Below are 25,827 nucleotides of genomic sequence, written 5' to 3' on the forward strand. Positions count from 1 at the left end.
GGGTGGGTGGGAGGGGGAGCATCCTCACAGAAACAGGGGTAGGAGGATGGGAGAGTGGGGTTCCAGAGGGGAAACTGGGAAAGGGGATAACATTTGAAAAGTAAATACATAAAACATCCAGTAAAAAAAAAAAAAAGGAAAAAAAAAGAGTGCTGAAAAGTACATTGTACATTACTGAAGGAGAAACATATGTCAATATCACCCAGCTACAAACTCTGTGACCTGTAACAGAGAGCTGCCTAAAAGATATGCTGGTGTAATGCCGGGCGGTGGTGGCGCACGCCTTTAATCCCAGCACTTGGGAGGCAGAGGCAGGTGGATTTCTGAGTTCGAGGCCAGCCTGGTCTACAGAGTGAGTTCCAGGACAGCCAGGGCTACACAGAGAAACCCTGTCTCGAAAAAAAAAAACAAAACAACAAACAAACAAACAAACAAAAAAGATATGCTGGTATAATAGTGGCACACATGTTATGGGCGTAACCAACTGCTTTTATAAGAATTAGATGTAAGGTCCACTCCATGAGATGGTGCTCATCCCTGCTAAAGACCTAAACTTAGCAATGGCCAAGACCCTGAGACTAGATCGGTCACAAGGCTAGGGGAAGCCTACTACTGATAAAGAAGCATAGCAATAAAATTACTCCTAATGGCATATTATTATACTACATAGGTATACCACTTTCATCAGAGAAGCTTCTAGCAGTGGAAGGAAATCAACACAGAGATCCCACAACTGGATAACGGGTGGAGAGTAAGAAACTTTGGATAAACTCAACCCTAAATGGGATGCCTTTTTCCGATCACTCTCTTCAACACAGGGATCTATGTGGAAAAGTAGGATGTAGCTGATTCTTGGCTACTTTGTGGGTTCTTCTTTCTTCTACCCGTCTCCACCCCCTTTCTTCCACCCTTTCAACCCCCTAACACTAGATAAGAGAGAAAAGAAGGATAGAGGGAAAAGGAAAGAGCTCCCTGAATAAAGTCAGGTGTCAGAGAGAGAGTTATGTTATCATTAGACTATTTCCTGCTGATTAGGGACGTCCAGTCCCTTGGGACAAATTTGATCTTTGCTGTCAGAATATCTAATTTCCTCTTGTTTCTTCTTTGTACATGACTACTTAACAAACTGCAAACAAAAACAACCAATCAACAACTCACCATGCCTCGCAAGGCCCTCGTACTTATATACCTTCTGAAAGGTCCTCAGAATTACAAATGTCACATAATTGGGCTGGAGAGATGGCTCAGTGGTTAAGAGCACTGACTACACTTCCAGAGGTCCTGAGTTCAAATCCCAGCAACCACATGGTGGCTCACAACCATCTGTAATGAGATCTGATGCCCTCTTCTGGTGTGTCTGAAGACAGCTACAGTGTATTCATATACAATAAATAAATCTTAAAAAAAATGTCACATAATCACAGAACTATCTGCAGCTGGCAAAATCACGCCCCTGCTAGAGCATGAGGCAAATCATAGTCACCTGCTGTGAAGCAGCCCCATATTCCCACACCTGGGATTAAAACAAAAACACATTTTTTTTTTTTTTTTTTTTGGTGTTTCGAGACAGGGTTTCTCTGTGTAGCCCTGGCTGTCCTGGAACTCACTCTGTAGACCAGGCTGGCCTCGAACTCAGAAATCCGCCTGCTTCTGGCTCCCAAGTGCTGGGATTAAAGGCGTGCACCACCACCACCTGGCCAAAAACACATTCTTAAAATATTTCTGTGTTCTTTTTAATGAAACCAAAATTCTAGAATTCTCAGTACAGTAGGTAGAAAGATCATAAGAGCCAAAATGATAGATGACTCCAAAGAATAGTCTTTTAGACACAACAGGACTGACACACATATGAACTCAGTGACTGTGACAGCACACACAAAACCTGCACAGGTTCAAAACAAAGTCCCAGCACAGAGGAGAGGTGGACACAAAGTCCCACTCTTAACCAAGAAGGTGGTTTTTTTGTTTTGCTTTGTTTTGTTTTTTAAAACAATTAATACCTGTTGAGAAAGGAAAAAAACAGACTCAATGTTTTTGTGTATGTGAGTGTATTTTTTTGTTTGTTTTAGTTGGCTTCTTCTTCACCTTCTCCTTCTCCTTCTCCTTCTCCTTCTCCTTCTCCTTCTCCTTCTCCTTCTCCTTCTCCTTCTCCTTCTCCTTCTCCTTCTCCTTCTCCTTCTCCTCCTTCTCTTTCTCTTCTTCTCCTCGTCCTCTTAGTAGTTTCCTATATTTTAGTTTTGCTAGCCTTGATTTTCCTTTTTTGCTTTGTTTTATTTTTGAGAAAGAGAGACGATCTTCAAGTTGGGAGGATAAAGAGGTGAGGACAATCTGAGAGAAGTTGGGAAGGGGGAAGAATATGATCAAATGTATAAAATAAATAAATTAAATCCGTAATCCATCAACAGCGGCAGAGGCCTCATGATCAATCACTTTCCTAAAGCTCCATCTGTGCATTCAACTCCTTTGTCAGCTATTACAAATGTCTCTCTAAAACAGAGACACTTAAAACCTGTAGTCCTGATGCACCACCATCACGTCTAGCACTAATTTTAATGTGGCCTCATAATAAATTTGGGTTCAAATTTATTTCATTTTTTTTCAAACTACTTTCATAAGTTGTTTTGCTTGAGGTGAAGTCTGAACCCTGGGCACATCTTGTATTTATTGAGATTTTTTTAAATGTCTTTCTTTCCAACAGATTTCTATTTGAAGATTAATTTCAAGTCTGTATAGTGTATAACATTCTCTCTGATCTTCCATGCTACTTATTTGTTGATGAAACTGGATCTTTCTGGGTTTGCTTGGCTATCACCTCAATATCATGAAGATGTGGTTTGACATAGTTCTATCTTTGGATGTTAGCTGTAAACTGGAGGGTGGTGTAGATGCTGGATTGTATTTTGGGTCTATTTTCTTTTCTTGCTTGTTTTGGCAAGACACCTTCTTAGTGACAAGTTTGCTATGGTGTCCTACCAGGAAACATTCCGTGTCTGGCTCTTCTGAAGGGATCACTTCCAATTTTTCATCTTTAGGAAAGATACTTGTGGTATATTTTTTGGTAGCGACTAAGTATTAGGCCTAATATATTTATTCTTCATTTGATAAAATTTTGTAAAACTTGTTTTCAGGACTTCAATTCAGTAAGCCTTGTTTCTGTATCTATTTTATTTTCTGAGTTTGAAAAATGTTTTCTTTCTATCCTCATAGAACAAGACAGGAAACTGCGCCCCACTTTTCCTGTTCTTTGGACGAGTTTGTGTTGGATGGAACATTGTCTTTGAGTGTTTTCGTAGGGTTTGCCTGTAAGTCTTTCTCCACAGACCTGCTGTTTTTCTTGTGGTAGCATTTTAAACCACTTACGTGGTTTCAGACCTTTCAGGATTTTTTCCCTCTTGAGTTTACTTGATGAGTTATATTTTCCTACAACTTTTGTTTATTTCATCTGAGTTTTCAAAGTTATTGGCATTGGATTTTCATAATTCCTTTTAATTTCACCTTTTACATTCTAACGCTATTTATACTTTCATGAACTTTTTCTAGTCAACGTTGCCTAGGGAAGCAGTTCCTAACCTATGGGTCACAACCCCTTTGGGGTCAATTGACCCTTTCACCGGGATTACCTAACACCATTAGAAAAACACAGATAATTACGTTATGATTCATAACAATAGCAAAATTACAGTTATGAAGTAGCAACAAAAATAATTTTATAGTTGGGGAGCACCACAATAGGAACTGTATTAAAGGGTCATAGCATTAGGAAGTCTGAGAATCACCGCTCTAGGATATCTCAGTTTTAATAGTCTTTGGCTTTGTTGACCCTCTCTACTCCAGACTTTTTTCTTATGAACCAAGCATGGTGGCACACACTTGTAATCCTAGCACTCAGGGTGTGGAGGCAGGGGGATCACAGTCAGAGATCACCTTCTACTACAAAGTGAGCTCAAGGCCAACTTGGAATTCAGGAAAGCAGCTCAAAATTAATTCCCAACCTTTTTTTCTTAATGTTTTTAATCTCTACATCCTGTTAGTTCGTTCTTTCTGAGTTACCGTGTTCTGGTTTACTTTTCCATACTCTGAAGCTGCCATCTTAGCTTTTCTTATTTGTCTAAAATAATATTTCATGGATACTAATTTTATTTGTAAGTCTTGCTTCAGTTACATTCCAAAACTTCTGACATAATCTCCTCATTATAAAACAGTTTGAAAATATATTCTATATTTATTTAAACTAATTCCTATTCTAATTTCTTTTTGGAAATGAATTACTGCCTTGTGATTCTTCTTAAACAGTGCGTTTTAACTTGTATTCAGTAGAGTGCACAGATGATGAATCTACTTGGACAGGTTCACACACACGTATATATGCACATATGTATGCATTCGGGAGCCCAACGAGGCCAGAAGAAGGTGTCTGGTACCCTGGAACTGGAGTTGTTGGTAGTTGTGAGGTGCCTGCTATGGATTTATTTTAGCTTTTCTGTCTCAGCTGAAAGCTTGGTGTGGCTCACAAAGCAGAGTTGGTCAGATTTCCAACAATGTCTCACTACTGCGCATGCTCAGTGTGTTTCTCAGCTCGGAGTTCTCTCAGCTCATGCCTTGAAGAGTTAACTGTTCCATGAGAGGTCTGCACAGAACTGGGGGCTCCTTCTCTACACAGAATCTTCCTGCCCAGTGCATTGGCCAGTACCCAGTCCCCCCACCCCTGCCCACTTCTATTTCTTCCTACTGTGAGACCATTACTTTTCTGTAGACCAGTGATACTCAACCTGTGGGTCTCAACCCATCTGGGGGTTGCATATCAGATATCCTGCATATCAGATATTTACATTATGATTCATAACAGTAGCAAAATTATGGTTGTGAAGTAGCAATAAAAAATTTTATGGTTGGGGGTCACGACAGCATAAGGAACTGTATTAAAGGATCACCACAGCCTTAGGAAGTTGAGAAACACTGCTAGAGACACTTGTTCTCTGTACAAAGGTTTGGGAAGAAGCCTCGGGCAGGAGGCTGAAGGGGACCTGGTGCTTGGCTTTCAGGTTCCTAGTGCATATATAATAGCAGCTATTGGCAGCTGGCCAGTTGATGGATGTGTGAGCACATTCAGTGCGGCCCTCATCCTCCCTACTAAACTTTGAGATGTTTCTGTGTGTAGAAGAAGGGAGTTCTTTGATTAATGTCGGTGATGGAGGATGGGGAGCAAGTGAGTTCCAGGTTACAACTTGGGGGTAGGGCAGGCTTGTCTGGGGGATGGTGAGGACTTGGAGTTTCTTGTGCAGAAGCAGCCATAGGTCACAAAGGTGTGTAAAAACATCACATGGAGATTCTTCCACCGTTTCCCATCAGAAGCAGAGATAGCTTCAGTCTGTGGTCTTCAAGTGACCTGATCCTTAAAGGTTGGCGTGGAATCGAGGAAATGCTCTAAGAACAAGTTTCAATATTTGATACAAGCTTCTCAGTGATGGAGCTGGGTCTGTAGTCTCACAAAGTTGGGTGCTGGCTTTCCTAGAGGAGAGCACATGACTTCCTTTAAGAAGCCTCTGGCTCTCATGGCAGAAGCATCCTCCCGGGTCTAGCTCCTGCACTGCAGAGGCTGGCAGCCCTTTTTTCGGGGCCTTGGCACAGCTTTATCACTAGCTTTTTCTGAGATTGAGACAACACCCCTTTCTGTGGATTTAATCCTTCTCCAAAACCCAGAGCTCACTGACCTCTCAACCCCACCACTCTGGAAGAGATAATCTCAGTAGAACAAAGATATCAGTAAACCCTCCATCTACCTGACTGGACATCTTTTTAAAAAACCACCAAATTTATTTACTTACTTACTTTAAAATTATGCACATGTATATGTGTCTTATGTGGGAATTCATGCACATAAGGGCAGGTGCCCGTGGAGGTCAGAAGAGGGCACCTGGAGCTGGAGTTACTGGCAGTTGTCAACCCCCAACATGGGTGCTGGTAACTGGATGTCCCCTGTAGGAACAGTATGGATTCTTTTTTTTTTTTTTTTTTTTTTTTTTTTTTTTTGGTTTTTTGGCTTTTTGGTTTCTTTTGAAACAGGGTTTCTCTGTGTAGTCCTGGCTGTCCTGGAACTCACTCTGTAGACCAGGCTGGCCTCGAACTCAGAAATCTGCCTGCCTCTGCCTCCCGTTGGATTCTTAACTACTGAGCCATCTCCCAGGCCTCATTTAACATCTTTAGATCATATGTTACTCATCACCTCAGAGCCTGTTTCCTGACCTATAACATGCCAGAGTACTATGTTCATGAAAGTAAAACAAGATAATAAACAGAAACTGAAAAAACAGTGCGTTCCTTCCTTCATCTCCTACACCTGTGGATCTCTCATTTAGGAGGCATGGTAATTTCCTGGGCCTTAGTCTGTAGAGCACATTCCCTCCCACTCCCAGCTTCTCATCTGTCTCCACAGTTCTGAACCAGTGGGTTTACAGTGCAAGCACAGGCTGTGCATTTTTACAAGGGCTCTGGGTGGTTGTACCATGGTAGGTGGGCCGCACTGGCGGACATTGAATAAGCCTCTGAGAGTCTTCTGATGTAGGCACAGCTCTTGCACTTGGGAAGTTTAAAAGAAAACAAAAGGATAGACAGGTGAAGGCCAGCAAACCAAATGGCCTGCGCTTCTGCAGTCAAGCAGCCCCCAAGAAGGCTGCTCAGTCACCCATGGGGGTAAGGCTTTCGGGAAAAGCCAGCCCTTGGCAGCCCAGCCCTGGTGGAAAGTTCGGTGTGGTCAGATCATGTTTTTCAGCTCTTGCTTGACTCTCCAGAGGTTCTGTTTTGACAGGTGTACCCAGGGTTGGTGTAGTATTGCCAGCTCAGCCCTGGCCTGGGGAGAAGAGCTGGGGGAAGGGTAGGAGGTTTGCCCAGCCCTGTCCTGTTCTGCAGGAAGGAGGGAGGGGTTGCTAGAGTGATCTGAGAAGTCCAGCCTGGAGTTTTCAAAGGTACTAAGAGACCATGGCTCAGGCATGTGGCCTCTAGGAAGCCCCACACTCTCCTTGGGAAACCCAGGAATAATTTCAGGACTTTGTAAACTTTGGAATTAAAGGCACACCAACACCAAAGTCCGTGCTTTGAATCTAGTAGCTGAAATCTTACAGGCTATCATCTGTCTGCAAAGATTCAAACTTTATTATCTTGGCTCTAGTGAGATCCAGTGAAGCAACTGAGCAGAATTGGGGGTGGGGAACAGAAAGACAGCTTGATTAGGCCAGATAAATGTGAGAGTCCAGGGCCCAGGGCAGTCAAGACCACCTACTCTCTGTTTTCTGAAAAAGAACCTGAGCTGGGCGGTGGTGGCACATGCCTTTAATCCCAGCACTTGGGAGGCAGAGGCAGGCGGATTTCTGAGTTCGAGGCCAGCCTGGTCTACAGAGTGAGTTCCAGGACAGCCAGGACTATACAGAGAAACCCTGTCTCAAAAAACCATAACCAAAAAAAAAAAAAAAAAAAAAAGTGCCTGAAGGTCCAAGAGGTTAGTTCTGGACCTCTAGTCCTACTAGGAGGAAAGGTCCAGCAGGGCTGGAGCACAACCTGTCTGAGCCCTAGGTCTACTGATGACCTCTGTCAGGTAGCCCATCCTACCCTCAGACAAGTGGCATCCATCTCACCAGGTCTCATGAGTCATCCCATTTATTTCAGGCTTTATGGTTCTGACTGCCCACTCCTAAGCTCCAGTCAGCTCTTTGGAATTTCAATAGAATCAAAAACCAATTCAGATCCTCCAAAGGACTGTGTGATAACATGGGACAGAGAGATGAGAGGAAGAAAGGACAGAAGGTCTGGACTCTCACAATGTAGGAAGCATGCTGGCCGCCTGCTCTTAATGTTCATTGGCAGAGTGGTGAGCATCCAGTGAAGCTTAGGAAGCTTAGGTTCTGTGTAATGGTTACCACTCGGTGGGGACTGATGTCTTTGGAAGACTGACTGCTGGGTACCCTGATTGACTGACTGACAGCTGCTGGGTACCCTGATTGACTGACTGATAGCTATTGGGTACCCTGACTGACTTACGCAGCCATCACCTCAGTGTGACTATCTGGAGCCGTGCTCTTCAGGAAATCACTAAGCTTAAGTGAAGCCATAGGTTTGGGCTTTAAACTGTCTATTAGATAAGTGTAAGTCCTTCTCTGCAAACCAGGAAGAGCTGGGACCTTAATTTAAACCTTCCCAGCCTCTTGGACTGTGAGAAAACAAATTTCTGTTGTTGGAACCATGCAATCTGAGGTGTTTTCTAGTGGCAGTTGAGCAGACCAAATACCCTGGGTAGCTGGCCAGAAGATCTCCTTGGGAATCTCGTGGGAGGAAATAAGAGAGTGGTTAAACAGCTTGCCCAAGTCTGTCTCAACATGGGGAACAGAAGTGGGCTTCTCAGATAAAGTCGTGCAACACTGTCCTGCTGCTACAGTACCCAGTGGACTTGGCTGCTAGCTTGCCCGTAGTTCATCTCACTCTGCGAATCCTGTTGTCACTCGTCGCTGCTCCCTCCCTCCATCTTTCTGCTAGTGCAGCTCTCTGGGTCAGGTAAACCCTTGACTCAAGGAGTTAGCAATGGGGCTTACTCCTAGAATCTAGGAATTATAGCAGAAGGTCACGACTCATGGGTGGCCAATCTTAGACCTGATATGTTGGGCCTCATGTAAACAGAAGATGTTGGGCAGGGAAAAGAGACAAGTTTAGAGAAATCAGTAGCCACTGAGCAATGGAGAGATGAGAGAGTGACCAGGTACCTGAGGGGAGGAGGAGAGAGTTTTATGTCTTCTCCCAGTAATCACAGGATTAGCTTGCCTTCTAGTTCCATAGCCCCTAGCTTACCCAGAGCACCCTTCCATGAGGGAACCCTGTGAATGCATGTATGGGCTCAGTGGTTTCTGACTTCTGTCTGTGCCCTTAAATCAAATGGCTCCTTAAGCAACACAATCATGGGTTGGTTTCTAATAGCCCAGGCCTTTTAGGACTATTTGTATCTTTGTTCTTATGGTTTTAGATTGATTTAAAAAAAATTCCTGTGTCTTGTCTCTCATTTTGTCCCCAAGCTTATCTCTTGGAATTGGTCCCAGATCTGGCTTTGCTAGACTTTAACTCCAAGACACTAGCTGATACACTTTCAGGGGCTTTCCTTTATCCCAGGGCCCGGCCTAATTCTTTCCCTACCAGTAGTGTGGCAACCAGTAGTTCAAGTCTTCAGGAGGTTTGCTTACAATCGAAGAATGTGAAATGACTCCGCTGACATGTTTTTCCTGTTGTCCTTGAGCTACTTATGTGGGTGTCACCCTTCTGAACATGCCCTGACTTATCACTAAGACTTGCCCCCTTTCCTCCAGAGTTCCTATTACTGAGACTTACCACCCCCTGGCCCCCTTACTTCCTCCTCTTTTCCCTTTCTGGGTTCATGCAAGGCTATAGCCATGTCTGCCTTTGATAGGAAAGGTTACCACATTGGGCTTTTAGGCTTTGCTCACTCTCATGACCCTTAAGCAGTGTAGTCAGTGACCCACATATGGTTCCTTAGATGTTTGGTTGGGCTTCTCTGCCAACCAGTAGGAACTCCAAGAAGTCTTCTCAGCTCGAAGATTCTTCAACAGAACCTTTGCCAGGGATACCTCTCTGAAGGTCAATATGAAATGGATCCCTGCAGGAGTCACATCCTCAGGTTGGGTACAAACACTAGAAGACACATCCCTACTGGAAACAGCTCTTTACTGGGCCAGTGATACTGTGTTGCATGATATTATCATATGTAGACAGGGCAATTATACAGCAGGGGCGGATGGACCGTGCAAGCCAGTTGCACACTGATGTTGAGGAGAAAGTTTGGCACAGAGCCTTTGAACAGGAAGAAGAAGACAGGTCTCTGAGGCAGGGCAAGGGAGGAGATAACTCTAGCCTCTGCCCAGGAGTGTCTGAGTCTGCTGAAGTATGAAGGAGCAGGGCAGCTCTACAGAAAGTGAGTCAAGACAATGCAGGCCTTTCCCATCATCCCTTTCTGCCAGTGTATGCAAGGAGTTAATGAAAGATGAGAAGTAACATCAAAGGTTCCTTGTGCATGTTCAGCTTTTCCCATGCCTGGTCCAGCTTGCTGTTCACATGGGAAGAACTCCAGCCATCTTGGGTCATAGTGGAGTGAGGTCAGTGTGTGTCTGTCAGGTCAACCAAGAGGAGGCAAGAGCCACTGTGTTACCAGCTTCTTCCTCCTTGGCTATTACTGGGAACAAGGCATGGCAGACTGGGTTGAACAAGGGGTGGCTTTGGAGAGGAGTTTACCCCTTATGTGTCCTCCCACCTCCAGCCCTGTGGTCTTCCTGGGAGCTGGATAGCAGTCAAACAGGATGTTCTGGGACCTGTAGGTTCTCAGCTTGCCGATGAAACTCTGCTGGGGTTCCTTCCAGGCTACTTTTGAGACAGAGGTAAGACTGAAGAGAGGAATTTTCTAGACGTGTGAATAAAAACCCTCTGAACTTGTCAGGGTCACCATCCATGCACAAGGCCTAGGAATGCCAGCCAGGCAGAATTCTCCTGCCCAGTGTGGGTCAAGGCAGCTCCATGTGACTCTGTCCCATGACTGTTACGTGTGTGTGCAGGGGGTCTGCTGCTATCCCTGGAATTTCATCTACAATGCCCCTAAGGCTTCCCTGGATGTTTTTTCAAGACCTGGCTCGCATGGATGTTAAGTCATTGTGGAGTCCAGAGCTAGTTACCATCCAAGAGATCTAAGACATTCTTCCCCAGGTAGCTACCCCTCCCACTCCCCAGCAGGCTCTCAAAACCTTTCCCTTTAACCAGGCATAGAAACCCAGCAGGTCCCCCTTTGGCCAGCAGAAAAAAGTCAGGGGGAGGGGGTGAGCTGTTTTCCTAAGGTACAGTCATTATTGGGAAGCTTAAGGCTATGCAGTCAGCTCTAAGAGACACCCCTCATATTAGGATCAAAGAACAATGATTGCAGATAGCAAGCCCTTCTGGTTGCTTTCTCTGACCCACCCTCTCCAACCTGAATGGTAGCATCAGGCCAAAGACTTTTTTCAGTAGGGGCTCTGGTTCCCTGGTGGACCTGGAGGTCCAGGTAGTCCAGGGGGACCCTGGATGCCTGGTTCACCCTTAGGCCCTGTGGCTCCCCGCTGGCCTGGTAACCCTGTCTTCCCTGAAATCCCTGGCTTTCCCTGAGGCCCTGAAGGTCCTGGAGACCCTGGGGGCCCATCTGGTCCTGGGGGCCCCACATCCCCTTTGGGGCCTGGCTGCCCCCTTGGTCCTCCAGTGCCAAAGCTGCCCTTTGAGCCTTTGAGGCCTGGAAAGCCTCGGGGGCCAGCTGGTCCTCTTTCTCCCACAGGTCCTGGTTCCCCAGGCTGTCCCTGAGGGCCCTGAGATCCCGGGGGTCCCAGACTGCCAGGATCCCCTTTAGGTCCTCTGCTACCAACAGGTCCTTTCACGCCTGTATCTCCTTTGAGTCCTCTTGGTCCTGGAGGGCCGGGGACACCTAGGATCAGATAAAAGAAGAGACGGGTCACTCTCAGGACTTTCTGTAAGCAGAGTGGACACAGGGATAGTTGAGGATTAGACAGACACTTGGCTTAGGGCTGCTACCTCTGATTTCTTTGCTGTTGCTGAAGTGTGTTCTATGCGACAGCATATATCAGTGTCTTGTACTGGGTCTTGTGCACTGCTAACACTCCTAGTTCTGATCTAGGTTCTCCTGCAGCTTCTCACACACCCAGCAGGACTGAGAGGATGGCTCTGCTGGGGAAAGGCCACAGTAATCCGGGATGCTCCCATCCTGCCTCAGGGCAGCCTGACCTTCTAGATCTACTCCCTGTTCTACATCCTGTGACCCATTGGGCCTCTGGGAACAGGAGTGCTCAATCAGGGACAAAGAGGAAAAAGGGAAGAACGTAAGGTGAGACCTAACTCACAGAAGCATCCAAAGAAAGGCCTGCTTCTCCGTAAAGCCCACTCTGTCTATTCCAGCCTCATCTATGAGCCCTTGATGCTGCTGCTTTCAGAGCCTTTAACTGACACACAGAGACATCAGTGTATCGAAAGCAAGCAGTAGATGTGTATCTCAGGAACCCTGGTAAGCCACAGAGTCCCAGAGAGACAGCAAAGGGCCATTTCTCACTATCTTAGCACTGGACATATAATCTTCCATGCAGTCAGAAAAGCTCAGAGTTTGTTAGAAGAGGCCATTTCTCAAGCTCTGGAACTTTAATTTAGGCCTGATGATGATGATGTGGAAGAGATGTGACTTTCAGCATAGAGGACTTGCCAGGAGTTGAATGACCTCCCTTCCTCCTATCTGACTAAGGCTGAGAGTCATCACTTCTCAGATCAGTACCAATCCTGAGGGCACATGGGAGAGAGTAGCTGCCTTTCTACCAGGGTATGTAGAATGCCTTAAGACCACAGGCAACAGAGCTGGGTCTGAGATGAGGGCAATGGTTGTGAAGAAAAGAACTTTCACCAGTGTGGACACAAAGCTTGGTGCAGACCTGGTTTTCTTCTGTGGTCTCTGTGGGCATGAGTGTCAGGATTGATGTGAGTCCTAGGGCCTGGCTCAGATCTCGATGAGGACTCTGGCGACACTTCAGACCCTTTGCAATGCAGTGTCAAGAGGTTTTGAGCTAGGTAGAGTCTAGTCCTATACCTTTAACTAAGATCTGGATAGTGAAGTGAAATCCCATTGGTAGGCTGGGGAGGGGTCTGGTTGGTAAAATGCTTGTTGTTTGGAGGATCTGAGTTCAATTTCCAGAACTTGTGTGAAAAAGCTGGGCATGATGGCATATGCCTAGCTGGATTGGGGGGGGGGTGGATCCCTTGAGTATTTTTGGCTCATGCACACACAAGCAATTCTAAGGACTTCTCAAGTGGAGACTAAAACTGAATGGGATTTTTGAGGGAAGGGATGATGAGTATTGAGACCTGAGAGCTCTCTAAGTTGCCAGACTCTTATTCTGTGGCCCTGGGTCACCTTCATGCTGGCTAATGTGACCTGCTGCCCCAACTGCTTACCTCCTGCTGATCCTGCATCTCCTTCTCAAAGTGTTTCTGTGTGGAAGTGGAGACAGGTCAGTGAATATCTATTATAACCCAAACTGGAAACCAGAGCCTGACCAGTCAGCCCCACTAGAGCCAATAAAAACCTCCCCCATCTGCCTGCCATGGGACACAGCTCTGCCTCAGCTCACGTGGCATGTCAGCGGAGGCGGTTTTGGCCTGAGGACAGCTGGTGGGTCATAGTAGCAGCCTGGCATTAGAGAAATCAGGAGATGGGGCCTTCCCTTTTATTCCTATTCCCAGAGAGTCCTCTATTGCAGTTACTAGCACAGCACAGGCCCAAGCTGATGCCCAGACAGGGTCTACCTCCCCCAACCTGGCAGGTTTCTCTGGGAACTGGCAAAATCACAGTGCCTGTCCTTATTCTGCTCCTGGCATCTGGGCCAGCTGAGATTTGGAGAAGTAGAGGGCCATTCTACAGAGGAGAGGCCCTGTGACTGTCGGAGCTGACTGAGGCTGTGTGACTGACAGAGCAATGCTGAGTAATCCTAGCCTTACTAACTATCGTCTGTAATACAGCTGAATTCATTTTAACATGTACCGCTTATGCTGTTCTTAACATAACATTGCACAACTGAATGTCAAAGTGCCCTGTGGCTCTAAAGCCCCTTGTCTTGAACCCCATCCCATCCCCATGACTAGGTGGGCACTTGCTTCATGTCTCTGCCTGTTTCTGCTTGGAAGTTTCTTTGGATTCTTCTTCTATCTGCCATGGGAATAGAGGCTGCCCCAGAGACTTCTCCAAGTCCCCTGGTTCTCCACCCTTTTTGACTTCAGGTGGGAGTGACTTCACCCCATGTCTACTCTCAGAAATCTCATCATAACAAGGGTGCTCTGCCCCACCCCCTGGACATCTGATATACCCTGCTTTCTCCTTGGGGCCCGTTTTCTCCAGTGTCACTGTCTTCTGGAAACAGCCTCTCTTCCTTGACCCAGAGGAGCACAGCGGCCACTGTGAGGATATCTAGGCTCTCCATGATAGCAGCAAAGGAGAAAAGGCAGGGCCAAAAGCCCACTGTGCCCACTGTACCACCAATCATTCCCTGGGTCTTTCCAGGGCAGATCAGAGTCTTCTTTTTCTAGGGAGGAAGTATGTGCCCATCATGCTTAGGGTAGACATTTGAGGAGAAGTCTCGGCCTCCATCACACCCCCATTTGATTGTCCCAAGCAAGAGTGCAAGGAGGACCCTGAAGGGAAAGGCCATCTCTTTCTCTGTGCATACTCTTGTGGCCAGCACTTCTGTTCCAGCCCTGAGAGCCCAGATGAATCCCAGGCATCACCAGGAGGACAAATGATGGGGCTCTGTCCCAGGCTTCCTCCCACAAACACTACCTCTGCCCCCATCACTTTCCAAAATGGATTTCTGAGTTTCTTTCATCCAGCTATCTGAGGAAGGGAAGGGGCTTTAGAACCCTTCTCTGAAGAGCACTCATGGGTCCATAAAGAGTAGGAAGAGCCAGGCGTGATGGCTGTAAGCTGAGCACTTGAGAAGCAGAGACAGGAGGATTGGGAGATCTGGGCCATCCTGGGCTACATAGAGTCTGGATAGCTAGATATCAAGACCCTGTCTCAAGAAACAGCACTTGCCTAGCATGTGCAAGGTCCTGGATTCTATCCTTGCTACTTATAGTTTAAAAGGGGGAGGGAGATGAAAAGCTCTTTTCTTAGATTCTTGGGTGACCATAAGAATTGTGAGCTGGAGGATCCCAGTCTATCCAGGGACAAAGTTAACAACCAGCAGTTAGCACAGTGGGATGACTCAAGGCTGAAACCAAGGGTTTCAATTGACCTATCAATAATAAGACACTGGCGAGGGCAGAGTACAGGGCAGAGAGGAGGAGGGCTTAAAACTGCTCTGAGCTTCCAAGAAGCAAACACCAGCATGATGGTTGAGGTAAGGAGTTCCAGGGAGGCCAGTCATTATTCAGGATGCTACAGACTGTAATTAGGCTCTTGGGCCCATTAGGAAGCAACCACAACTGACTGCATGTCTGAGGTAAGTAGAGTGGGTGGTGGTTCTGTGGTCCATACCCAGGATTCGGGAAGATGAAAGAAATAGGAGTGGCCAGAAAAATCTAGTATCTTAAGACATGCTACTACCCACCCATGGTATAGTGAGCTGCTGGTAAGAGGGGTCCATGATACCTCTCAGAGTCCACTGATGAAGACAGAAGGAACTAGAAATACAAGAGATGTCCCTTGAGTGTCTAGCCCAGTGGAAGATGCAACTTCCTGAGACCCAGGTTGGAATGCCAGCTCTGGCATTAGTGTGTTAGGTAGCTGGGCTTGATCTCCCCCACTGCTTTCTCTCTGTTCAGTGACTTCACTGATCTTGGCCAGGGAGTCTCAGTTGTAGCTATGATCACCCAGAGATCATCGAGGAAGTACTGATGGACTTGTGTGTCTATTGAGGATGGACTGTTGTGAAACAGTCTACACTGCCAACCAAGGGTAAGAGAACTGAGAGAGACGAGCCAGAGCATCTGCCCAGGAGCTCTGGAGTGACACCAAGTTCTGAGATCCTAGGAGAAGCGGCTCCCTGATGCCAGACTGCCAACTTCTGCTGCTTCTTCTCTCAGAGCACTGTGGGAAGTGATCATTCTATAGAGAGAGACTGGGAAATCAAATGGAAGAGTGTAGCTAGGGCACCAAAGAAAACTCTCAGTAGCTTTACAAGGTTGGGCAGACAAAAATAGGGCTCATGGTTACTGACGCCTCTTCACTGCCAACTGCATACAAAACTCCTGTGCCAAACAGAACAGGATAGCCTGTTCTTTCTTTTTAAAAAATTGTCTATCTATCAATTATCTATTTATCTATTTATCTATGTATTTATCTATTTATCTATCATGTATGTATGTATGTATGTATGTATGTATGTATATATGTATGTATCTACCTATGTATCTATCTATGCATCTACGATCTATCAGTTTGTTTATTTATTTATTTATTTATTTATTTATTTGTGTGTATAGTATAGTGCTTGCATTATGTGTGTTAGCATGTGGTTGGAGGTCAGAGGACAACTGCTGGAGTCAGTTACTCCTCCTTTCTTTCAAGTCCTAGCAGTTGAACTCAAGTTATTAGAGCTGGCAGCAGGCACCTTAACCCGCTGAGCCATCTTGCCAGGCTTATTGTTCCCTTCTTAGGATATCAACTCCTGAATCTTTATGGGACACAGCAGGATACGGCAGGAGATACTTATGGAACAAGCCTGCAAGGTTAATTCCTCTGCACACTTGGCATCTGCCCTCTGTTTTTACTTTCATTTATTCATTCATTGAGCAAACACTTCAAGAGTGCCTTTCAGTGAACTGTTAGACATCTTTAAATAGGACAAGGAGCCTATGTCATCAATAATTTCACTTTGTAAGAATGTCTTAGATTAACATAGCCTTTTTAGGTTAACATCATTGTTGGCACTGATCCTCACAACTACCCCTGTGGTATAGGCAGGGCAGATATTAAGGATCTTGTTTGTGCCAGTCAGTTTTAATTGTCACTGTTACACAACCTAGAATTGCCTCTAAAGAGAGTTTTAATCAGGAATTATCTAGATCGGGATGGTCTGGGAGCATGTCTGTAGGGAATGGTTTTGATTGTTAATTGATGTAGAAAGGCAGAGTCCCTTGTGGGCAGCACCATTCCCTAAGCAAGAGGTCCCTGGACAGTATAAGTGAGGAGAAAACTAGCTGAGAGTGGACAAGCAATTAAGCAAGTGGGCCTGCATGGACTTATTTCTCTCTGCTCTTGCCTGTTGGCGGGATGTGACTAGCTGCTTGAGTTCTTGCCTTGACTTCCCCTCAGCGATGAGCTGCAATCTGGAATGGAAAGCTGAATAAGCCTTTTCCTTCTTAAGTTGCTTTTTGTCACAGAAACAGAAATTAAAGTAGAACACAGTGGGTGACAAGACAGAGCTGAAAGTGACGAAGAACCCTACCCACCACTTAGCTAATGAGTGGTGATTTCTTTGCCTCTAATTCCCCAAAGGATAGTCCTAGCAGAGACACTGTCTAGCACGGACATTGTCTATCACAGACATAAAAATTATCCCAGAGACTAGGAAGAGATAAGATTCCAGGAGAGGTTTAACTAGCATGGATACCCCACAGGATTTCTGTCTCGTAAATGGAGGCTTGGAATTAGAGCTGGAAGGGGCTGGTCCTACCCCTTCATTTACAGATGACAGAGCACAGTTGCAGAGATGAAACAATTCTGCCCGAAGTCCCAGAGCAAATTATAACCCAGCCTCCTTCCCTTCAGTAGGTACTAGGCAAGCCTCCTCACTGCCTGTGTTACTACCAACTCCCTACCTGTGTTCTTCTGCCACCAGCTCTACACCAGCTGGGTAATCCTTCACTGCCAGCTCCAATTTCAGATTCTCAGCACATGTCTGAAGGTGGGTGACAAGTTCTCTCTTGGATGGGGTATTCAATTTACCTGGAAAGTTTCTTTCAGATAGGAAAAGCTGTGCATAAAGATCAGGAAGAATGCTGGCCAACAGACATAACTTAAAATTGTACCTTAGAGGCCACACACATGGCATCTTCTCACTAAAATGGTGCAAGGGGCTTTCAGTTCCCATAGATACATACACTCAGTGCCTGGCTTTGTCGTATATACATAAAATCAAACGGCAGTTGAGTGTGTTCTCCCCTACCCCACATCACCTGTTTATATCAATGAGAAAATGAACCCGGGGTGGCAGGAACATGAAGATGTTGAACTGGGGGTCCCATGGACTCAAGCAGATGTCCCACAATGCTAAAGATAAGGTTCTGTGATAAGAACTCCATTATGATCAAGGCAGTGGCAAAATGTCAATCTCTAAGAATTCCTTCAGGTACTGTCTCCTCTATCTCCATCCCTTGCCCAATAGTGAAGCAGAATGGAAGTAGAAATGTCTGAGGTGCCTGCAAGCTCATGCTTTGAGCATCTCCTTTTATGAGTGGACAGTGGACACATTTTGAAGAACTGAAGTAGGGTGGTGGGAGGAGGGTGGGGAGGAGGGAGAACGTGTAGATGTGTGATGTGTGGGCATATGTACATGTCATGAGCCAGAGGTCAATGCCAGGTGTCTTTCTCAATTGATCCCCAGTATGTGCTTTGGAAATAGGTTCTCTCACTGGACCTGGAGCTCACCCTTTTTGGTAGACTGGCTGTCCAGTGATCCAGGGGTCCTCTCATTTCTACCTCCCCAGTGCTGGAATGACAGGTTTACACTAATGCTTTTATGTGAATACTAGGAATGGTTTTCAGGCTCTGTGTTTGTACAGTAAGCACTTTACCCTCAAAACATTTCTCCAGACCCCCAGGATTTTTAATCTTTTGTGACATGTACACATCACTTAACCATATTCTCCTGTCTTAGGTTACCTTTTTATAAGGTAGAGTCATACCAATATCTACCTTTTCTTCAATGCCCCCCACCCCACTTTCTGTAGAGAATATATCCAAGGGCTCCAGGGAATGTGGGAAATCACGAATAGTAGCTGACCCCAGATGCACCACCTGCTTCCTTATATACACCTACCTAAAAGGCATATCTCTCTTAAATGATGCAGTTCCCCACTTAAGTGTTTCCAGATCATTGTCGACCATGAGTAGTGGAAAGCACAGAACTCAAAACTGCTGATAAGTGGGGGTTTGTGGAGGTACTGCCCAAGGCTTGTTATGAAGCTCCACAAATTAGTGTGTGTAAATGGGCTGACACCTGAGAAGCTTGGAATCTCCTCTGTTCTCTGAGTGAATTTAACACCACCACACAGTTGGCAGAATATACACCATAAGAACCATCACTAGAGCACTGAACCCTAGAAGCCACACAAATGTGTATTTTTGGTGAAACATGGTGGCAAAGGTTTGGATCCCATAGAAATTCTCAGTGTCTAGTTTCATTGCAAAAATAAAGCACAGCAACAAGCAAATAGGTTCCTCCTCCTCCTCAACCTGGTCAGCCCAGAGTGAAGAAAATGGTCTCTAGTGGAAACACAAACACACTGTGACATCAGGAGAGGCCAACATAGGCTTAGGTATCAGTAAGGTAGGTTCCAAGACCAAAGGTAGTCCAAGTAAATGAGCTGGAGAGGGCCCTGCCTTGGATACTATAGAGGAAGCAAAGGCTGAAGGAGACTGGCTGGAATGGACTTCAGATCTTCCCATGCTGTCACATCATAAGGCCTAGCAGACATCATTTTCATCACAATTTGGAAATCAAAGAGAGATCATCAGAAGGTCCCGTTTACAATTTTGCCTAGTGACCCACCAACAAAATGTGATCCACCAGCAAAATGTTTGCACACTGCTGCCACTTTGTGTTCTGCTAGGTTGAAAGCTCCAAGAGGACAAATGCCTTCAGCAAAGACACAGTGTCAACTCAGTTGAACAAGAAGTTAAAGACTATCATCTGGCCACGTAAGGACTCCTGTGAACTCTGGGTCAAGAGGGAGGGAAGAAAAAAGGGAAATGGTGTGCTTGCTCACATGACTAAGGTCATTAGAAACTTGTGCACCCAATCTAGGCATGAATACAAATGGCCTGGAAGCCTCAAAAATGAAGGTTTCCAGTTATCCAACCAAGAGAAGCCATGATTCACAGGAATGTTGGCTGAGGGCAAAGGGGATTTGGAACAGGAAGTGGAAGATAAATCCTAGCTATGACCACTAGATTGATGACAAAAATAAGGTGTGCATTGTCACGAGCATGTCCTCCTTGCCACTGTGACAGATCTGTGTGTACTTTGTTTCATCTCCTCTCTCAATCAGTCCTTTGTCATCCATCTGTTAAACTGTAGGACACATGGACTACATTGACCTCACAGTATTTGAGTTCTGAGAAAGGAGGAGAGTGAAAATTGTTCTATAATCCCTCTTCTGTGGGAAATTTAATATGTGTGCTTTGATTTTACACAGGATAATTCAGTGTATTGTGTGGTAGCTCGAAACATGGCCTTACTACCAACTTCATTTGGAGATTAAGAGTGGTTACCAAGGAACTATGTGTGGGCAACAAGTTGACAAGGTGTAGATTCACGATGCTTAATTTTATGTATCAACTTTAAGGGGCCATGAGGTGCCTAGATAATTGATCAAGCTTCACTCTGAGTGTTTCTGTGAGGATGATTTTCACTGAAGTTGACATATAGATTGGTAGACTGAACAAAGCAAATTATCCTCCCTAATATGGGATTAGCCTTGCCTAAGCAGTTGAAGGCCAGAATGAAACATAAAACTCATGCTCTTCTGAATAAAAGAATTCTTCCTGCCTGATATTCTTCTTATCAGAGTATTATTTCTATAGATCTTGGATTTGCCAGTTTCATAGTCACACAAACCAATTCCTTATGATATCTATGTATCTGTGTATCTATGTATCTATCTATGTATCTATCTTTCTGTCACTTGACTATCATTTAAATACCTCCATTCTGCTAGTTCTGGTTTGTTTGTTTTGTAGAATTCTAGTGAGCAAAAGAACTTAGGGAGATATAGGATATAGAGGAAGAATCTATTAGAGTGACCAATCTATGAGAGACAGATAGTCAGACAGACAGACAAAGGCATTAATGAGGTTGGAGAAACGGAAAAAGTGAGCTTACATGGTTTCAAAAAGACAAGATCTGAAAACTTGTCTATGAGGACTAAAAGAAGCCAAGAATAAAATAGAATTTTCTATGAAAGGCAAAGTTAGAAATCAGATCACCTTCACCAAGAGGTTTACAAGAACCTCCCTGCCTCTCTTCCTCCCGTCCATCTTTTAATTTGTTCCTTTTGTTGAGATGAGATTTCAATTTATATCTCTGACTTATTGTATAGCCCAAGCTGGCCTCAAATCCTTGATAATTCTCCTGCCTCAGCTTCCTGAGTGTTGAGATTACAGGTGTGCACTACTAAGCCTAGCTCTCAAAGGCAGAATTTTTCTAACATTAAAAATTGTGTATAGCACATGTGTACATGTACCTGTGGAATCCACAAAAGGGCTTTGGATCCCCTGAAGTCAGCATGACAAGTGTCAGCCCCTTCAGTGGGTGCAGAGAACTGAACTAGAGCCTCTGGAGGAGCAGCATTTGTGCGTAACCAGTGAGCCATCACTCCAGATACTCAAAGACATTTCTTAAAGTTGCCTGCTGCCCTGGGAATTGGCTACAGGATGATTTCAGCAATCTATTTTCCTATCTAGCATCCTCTATCTATGTACACACTCTTGGAGATTTCCCCAAAATCAGGTGCTCCTGTGTGTAACAATAACCCAAGCCCGTGGAGAGGTCTGCCCACCCCCCCTCTTACCTCGGACGACGGTGACATTGCGAAGGATTTCTCCGTGGTGTGTATCCACAGCCTTCATTTCCTCCATGATCATAGAGAGGTTTCGGACGTTGAAGTCTAACCGAGCACTGAGCAGACTGAAGCGCTCCCTGAGCAGATCTGTAGTGCCCAACATGAGGGAGACAGACTTATTCAGGTAGTAGAGCTCCTCAGCATGGGTGTGGAAGCCCAGTGTGCAAGACAGCCGCACATCGTCCAGGTACTTGAGCATGCTGTGCACATGGTTGTCGGTGGCATTGATGTTGGTGAAGATGGTGCTGATTTCAATCTCGTGAGAAGCCATACGTCCTTCCAGAGACTCGAACCTTTCGACGGTGCGATTCTGGGCATATCTGGTGTGGTATTGGAGGTCATGCATGTTCTCCTCATGGTCATCCAAAAAGGAAGAGATGTTGTCCAGCTGTAGCTGTAGGCCCATGACCTGCAGGACCAAGTCGTGCATGCTCTCAGAATTCTGGCTAATGCGTTGCGAGGCAGCCCCCAGGGCGGCCTGAATGGTCTTGACTATTTCTCCAGTCTTGGCAGAGGTGCTTCGCAGACCCCCAAAGAGCCTAGTGTAGTTCTGCCAGTCAGTGACTATCTTCTGTAGGGTCAGGGTCTCCTCGTCTGTCTTCCTCTGGATCCCATGGAGCCACTCAGCAGTCTGGCCCACTGTGAAGTTGATCTGGTGTACAGCAGCCTTGACATCATAGCACTCTTGGGTGAGGTCCTTCAGAGTGATGTCCATGCCTGCTGTGGTGGCCTGCCAACCCCTCACCTGTGTCAGGAAGAGTCCCAGGGACTGATTGACCTGGTGAATGGAGAAGGAACAACTGCCCATCTCCTGGGAGATTTGACTGCTTGTGGTGGAGAGCAGTTCATGGGCCTGGGAGGTCTGGTCCAGCTGGACCTCCTGGGCCAGCAGCATCTTCTGAAGCCCCTCCAGCTCCTCCTGGAGCTTCCTGATCTCTTGCCCCAGCTGCTCAGCCTCACGGCAAAAGGAACAATTGGTCAGGGCTTTTGGGTCTTCAGGAGAAAAGGGGACAAGATTTTCAGTCAAATGGGACAAAGGTGTTTGTGTGTGTGTGTGCGCGTGTGTGTGTGTGTCTACATGTTTCTAAGTGTGAATGCATATGTTCTCGTGTGTGGAGGTCTGAGGACAACCTTAGGTGTTGTTCCTCAGGTGCTGTTTATCTTGAGTTTTGAGATAGATCCTCTTGCTGGCCTGGAGCTTGTCAATCAGCTAGGCTGACTGGCAAGTGAACTCCAAGAATCCAATTGTTTCCACCACCCTGGGCACTGGGATCACAAGCTTCTGCTACCACACCCACCTTTTCCATATGGGTTCTTGGGACCAAACTCAGGACACAGTGCTTATACGGCTGACTTATCTCCCTACCCCCAGAGGTACTTCTTGAAATACAAGCACAAGAAACTGGCAAGCAGCTTCTGGACCATGCTCACTTTCCTGCTGTGAATATCCCTCTCCACTCTTGAGAAAAGCCTCACCATCCCCATGGAATTCCATCTTTACTTTGCAATAGAAATGCAAGATTTTGGATATCTGTCCTGTACTATCACTACATTCTCAAGAATAGATCTTACTAACTAATTGTTATGCAGGGGCCAAGAACCTCATTGTACGCTCATTTAAAAATTCTACACACATTTTAATATCTATTATCTTGATTGATATCTCAAAATATACTTGTGGGGAAAGTGGCCCTGGGAACTTTTTTTTTCCCTTTGTGACTCCTGAGGAATAAAGCATAGAGAATTAGCTTGCCAAATAGAACTCTGTCAGTAGGTATCAGGCCAGCACTTTCTATTTGCAACAGAGAAAATGACCTTTAAACGTACATCTGCGATGGCCCCTTCTGACTCACTGTCTGTTAGAATGTTCCTGATTGGAGCAGAGGCTAGAGACCCTCGTGAACTGTGCTGTGGCTTAAGGCAGTGACCTGAAATGGGCTCACACATCAGGAGGCTTTGCAAGGTCTTAAAAATCATATGGCATCTTTTGAGAATGGATCATGCTTACTTTCCTCCTCTGCATATGGTCTCTGGCTGGATCAACAGCCCATATGGAAAACTCTGCCCCAGGTCTTGTTGCCCCCTAGTATCCTAGCCCTCCTCCAAGGACAATGCTCAGCCAGGGAGGGAAGTGTGGGTCATTGCCTGGTCTTAGGAAGTAAGCAGTATCTGCCCATCTCTGGATAATAAGCGGTGGAAGGTCCTGTGTGCTTCTAAACACTAGAATCTTACCCAGTCCTTGAAGATTTTCTTGCATTGACACAAGCTTCTTATTATAGATGGACTGGGCCAAGGAGATATCTTCCGAGAGAGAGTCCACCTTTCTAAAAACTGAGGAAACAGAAGAGACACCGGGCTGGGAACATGGTTCAGAAGCAGCCGCCGTTGGTGAGATCATTTTCATCCATCTGCCACAGAAACCATCCATACCTCTCCCAGGAGAAAGGCTCCCTAATGGCCAAGCCAAGATGCTTCTTACTGCCCGAGTTCAGCACGTCTCTTCACAGGAATCATAATTCACCTCCCAACTTGGGTTTTAGAAATACGATCTCCTCATTAGTTAGGATAGTAAATATTCACAAACATACAGATAAAATTATTCTTAATTCTATTACCCAGAGAGCACTCACTGCAGTCAATACCTTCAAATACCTACTTCTTGTAATCATGAGTCCATGGATAGTCACTTGACAGTCACATAGACATATACTTTAGAAAATAAAATGCAAAACCGTGTTACTCTGACCATTCCAGCTATCTCTCTTATAGATTTGGCATCATGGGCATTTTCATCTCCCTACCATCTTCTCATTCTTTCTCTGATTGAAAGGAGATTATTTTTAATTTTAAAATTTTTTAAAAAAACATTTCAGCATGTGTATTCACTATGTATGACACTGGTTATACATAGACATTGCCATATAAGAATATGGTGTATATCCAGTACTCTTCTCCCATCCCAAGCCCCTGCCTGCTTCCTCCCCATGCACTTGGTTCCACACACAGTTTTATTTCTCCTTTCCTGTCATATATACATGTCAGATTTTATATATCTCTATACAAACTAGAAACTATAAATTAGAGAAAAATATAATATTTGTGTTTATTCATTTTCCAGCAAATATCATATTCTCTTCCTCCATTGTTAAAGAGATTCCGTTGTGTAGACACACACACCACATTTTCTTTACCCATTCTTCTGTGGTTGGGCATCTAGGTTGGTTTTCAGGAATACTTTTTCTACTGAGACTTAAAAGTCACTTTAAAATCATGAGCTTCGGTGTCTGCACCATGCTCTGTATAGAAGTACATCAAGGTTATAAAAAATATACTCCCTCACCGAGGATACTCAAGGTGCCTCCTCTCCTAAGCTTATTAACATAGTAGACATGTGACATGTAGATATAATCAATACTCCAACTTAGAAATAATCCCAACTGTGATGGTTTGAGGACATGATTTTTTTTCCCTTGAGATAAACACTTGGATCACAACCCTTTGATTTGTACAAATCTTTGGTACCAAGTTTCCTCCAAAGAAGTCTATGCTACCTCACAGTTGGCTTCAGATGGGGACCCTGAAAAAGCTGTGAGTCAGCAGGGTTTAGAGCATGCTGCAGCAAAATCAGAATATCTGGGTTTATCCAGCAGAGTCATGGATGGCCCTGGCAGTGGTGAGAAGGTACAGGTTGGACTGATGACTGACACAGATCCTCTGAAGGACACATCTGGCAGAACAGAATTATAATCACCCAAAGAAACTGATGGATATAAAGTCTGTTGGGTGACTTTGGCCGGTCAATGAACCTTTCCAGAAAGAATAGCCATCTACCAAAGGAAAACATAGCGGTAGCATTCTTAGCACCAAACCATTATGCCTTCAAGTGATTTAGATTTCCCAGGCTTCTAGTGAACATTTTATATCACAGATCAGTGAAGAGATTAAATTAATTAGTAGCAGTAACATATTTGAGAGAGCCCAAAAGCAATCTCATATACTGTTGGGTCCGGGGAGTACTTTACAGTTGGCAATAGTTATTTTGTTTGAGCTTTCTCTCAGTTAAGAGCCCATACATCAAGGAAAAGAAATAGGAAGACCTGATAATTGCTATTTTGACTCTAATGTCTCATAATGTCTACTCGGCCAAGGGCTCATTCCATGCAATCCTCCCTATTCAATGCACGTCTCACATCTTGTAATTGTATATTAATTTGTTTTTTGGGATTTGCACTAATTTATCCTGCCTTCTCATCTTGTTATGGTTTCTGTGTGAAGTGTGCCCTATTGGCTCATGGTTTTGAGCACTTGGTCCATAGTTGTGCTGCTGTTGTGGAAGGCACACCTTTCAGAGGCAGAGCCTCTCTGGTGGCAGTGGGTCACTGGGAGTGGGCTGGTGGCAGTGGGTCACTGGGAGTGGGCTGGTGG

The 25,827-nt window shown here is 45.2% G+C and overlaps 1 protein-coding gene across 1 annotated transcript in view; it reads right to left on the reverse strand.

Moving 5' to 3' along the window:
- Positions 1 to 9,700: 9,700 nt before the first annotated feature.
- The window catches only part of Scara3 (scavenger receptor class A member 3), a 34,593-nt gene continuing 18,466 nt past the window's right edge, over positions 9,701 to 25,827 (reverse strand). Inside the window, exons 4-6 of the mRNA XM_028758830.1 lie at positions 23,635 to 23,733; positions 21,352 to 22,395; positions 9,701 to 11,488 (exon numbers count right to left, since the gene is read on the reverse strand). Coding sequence (XP_028614663.1) covers positions 11,037 to 11,488; positions 21,352 to 22,395; positions 23,635 to 23,733 — 1,595 coding nt within the window. The 3' untranslated portion in view covers positions 9,701 to 11,036. The remainder of the gene's footprint in view (positions 11,489 to 21,351; positions 22,396 to 23,634; positions 23,734 to 25,827) is intronic.

Source organism: Grammomys surdaster, unplaced genomic scaffold, assembly GCF_004785775.1.
Source record: "Grammomys surdaster isolate TR1022 unplaced genomic scaffold, NIH_TR_1.0 126219, whole genome shotgun sequence".
Lineage (NCBI taxonomy): Eukaryota > Metazoa > Chordata > Mammalia > Rodentia > Muridae > Grammomys > Grammomys surdaster.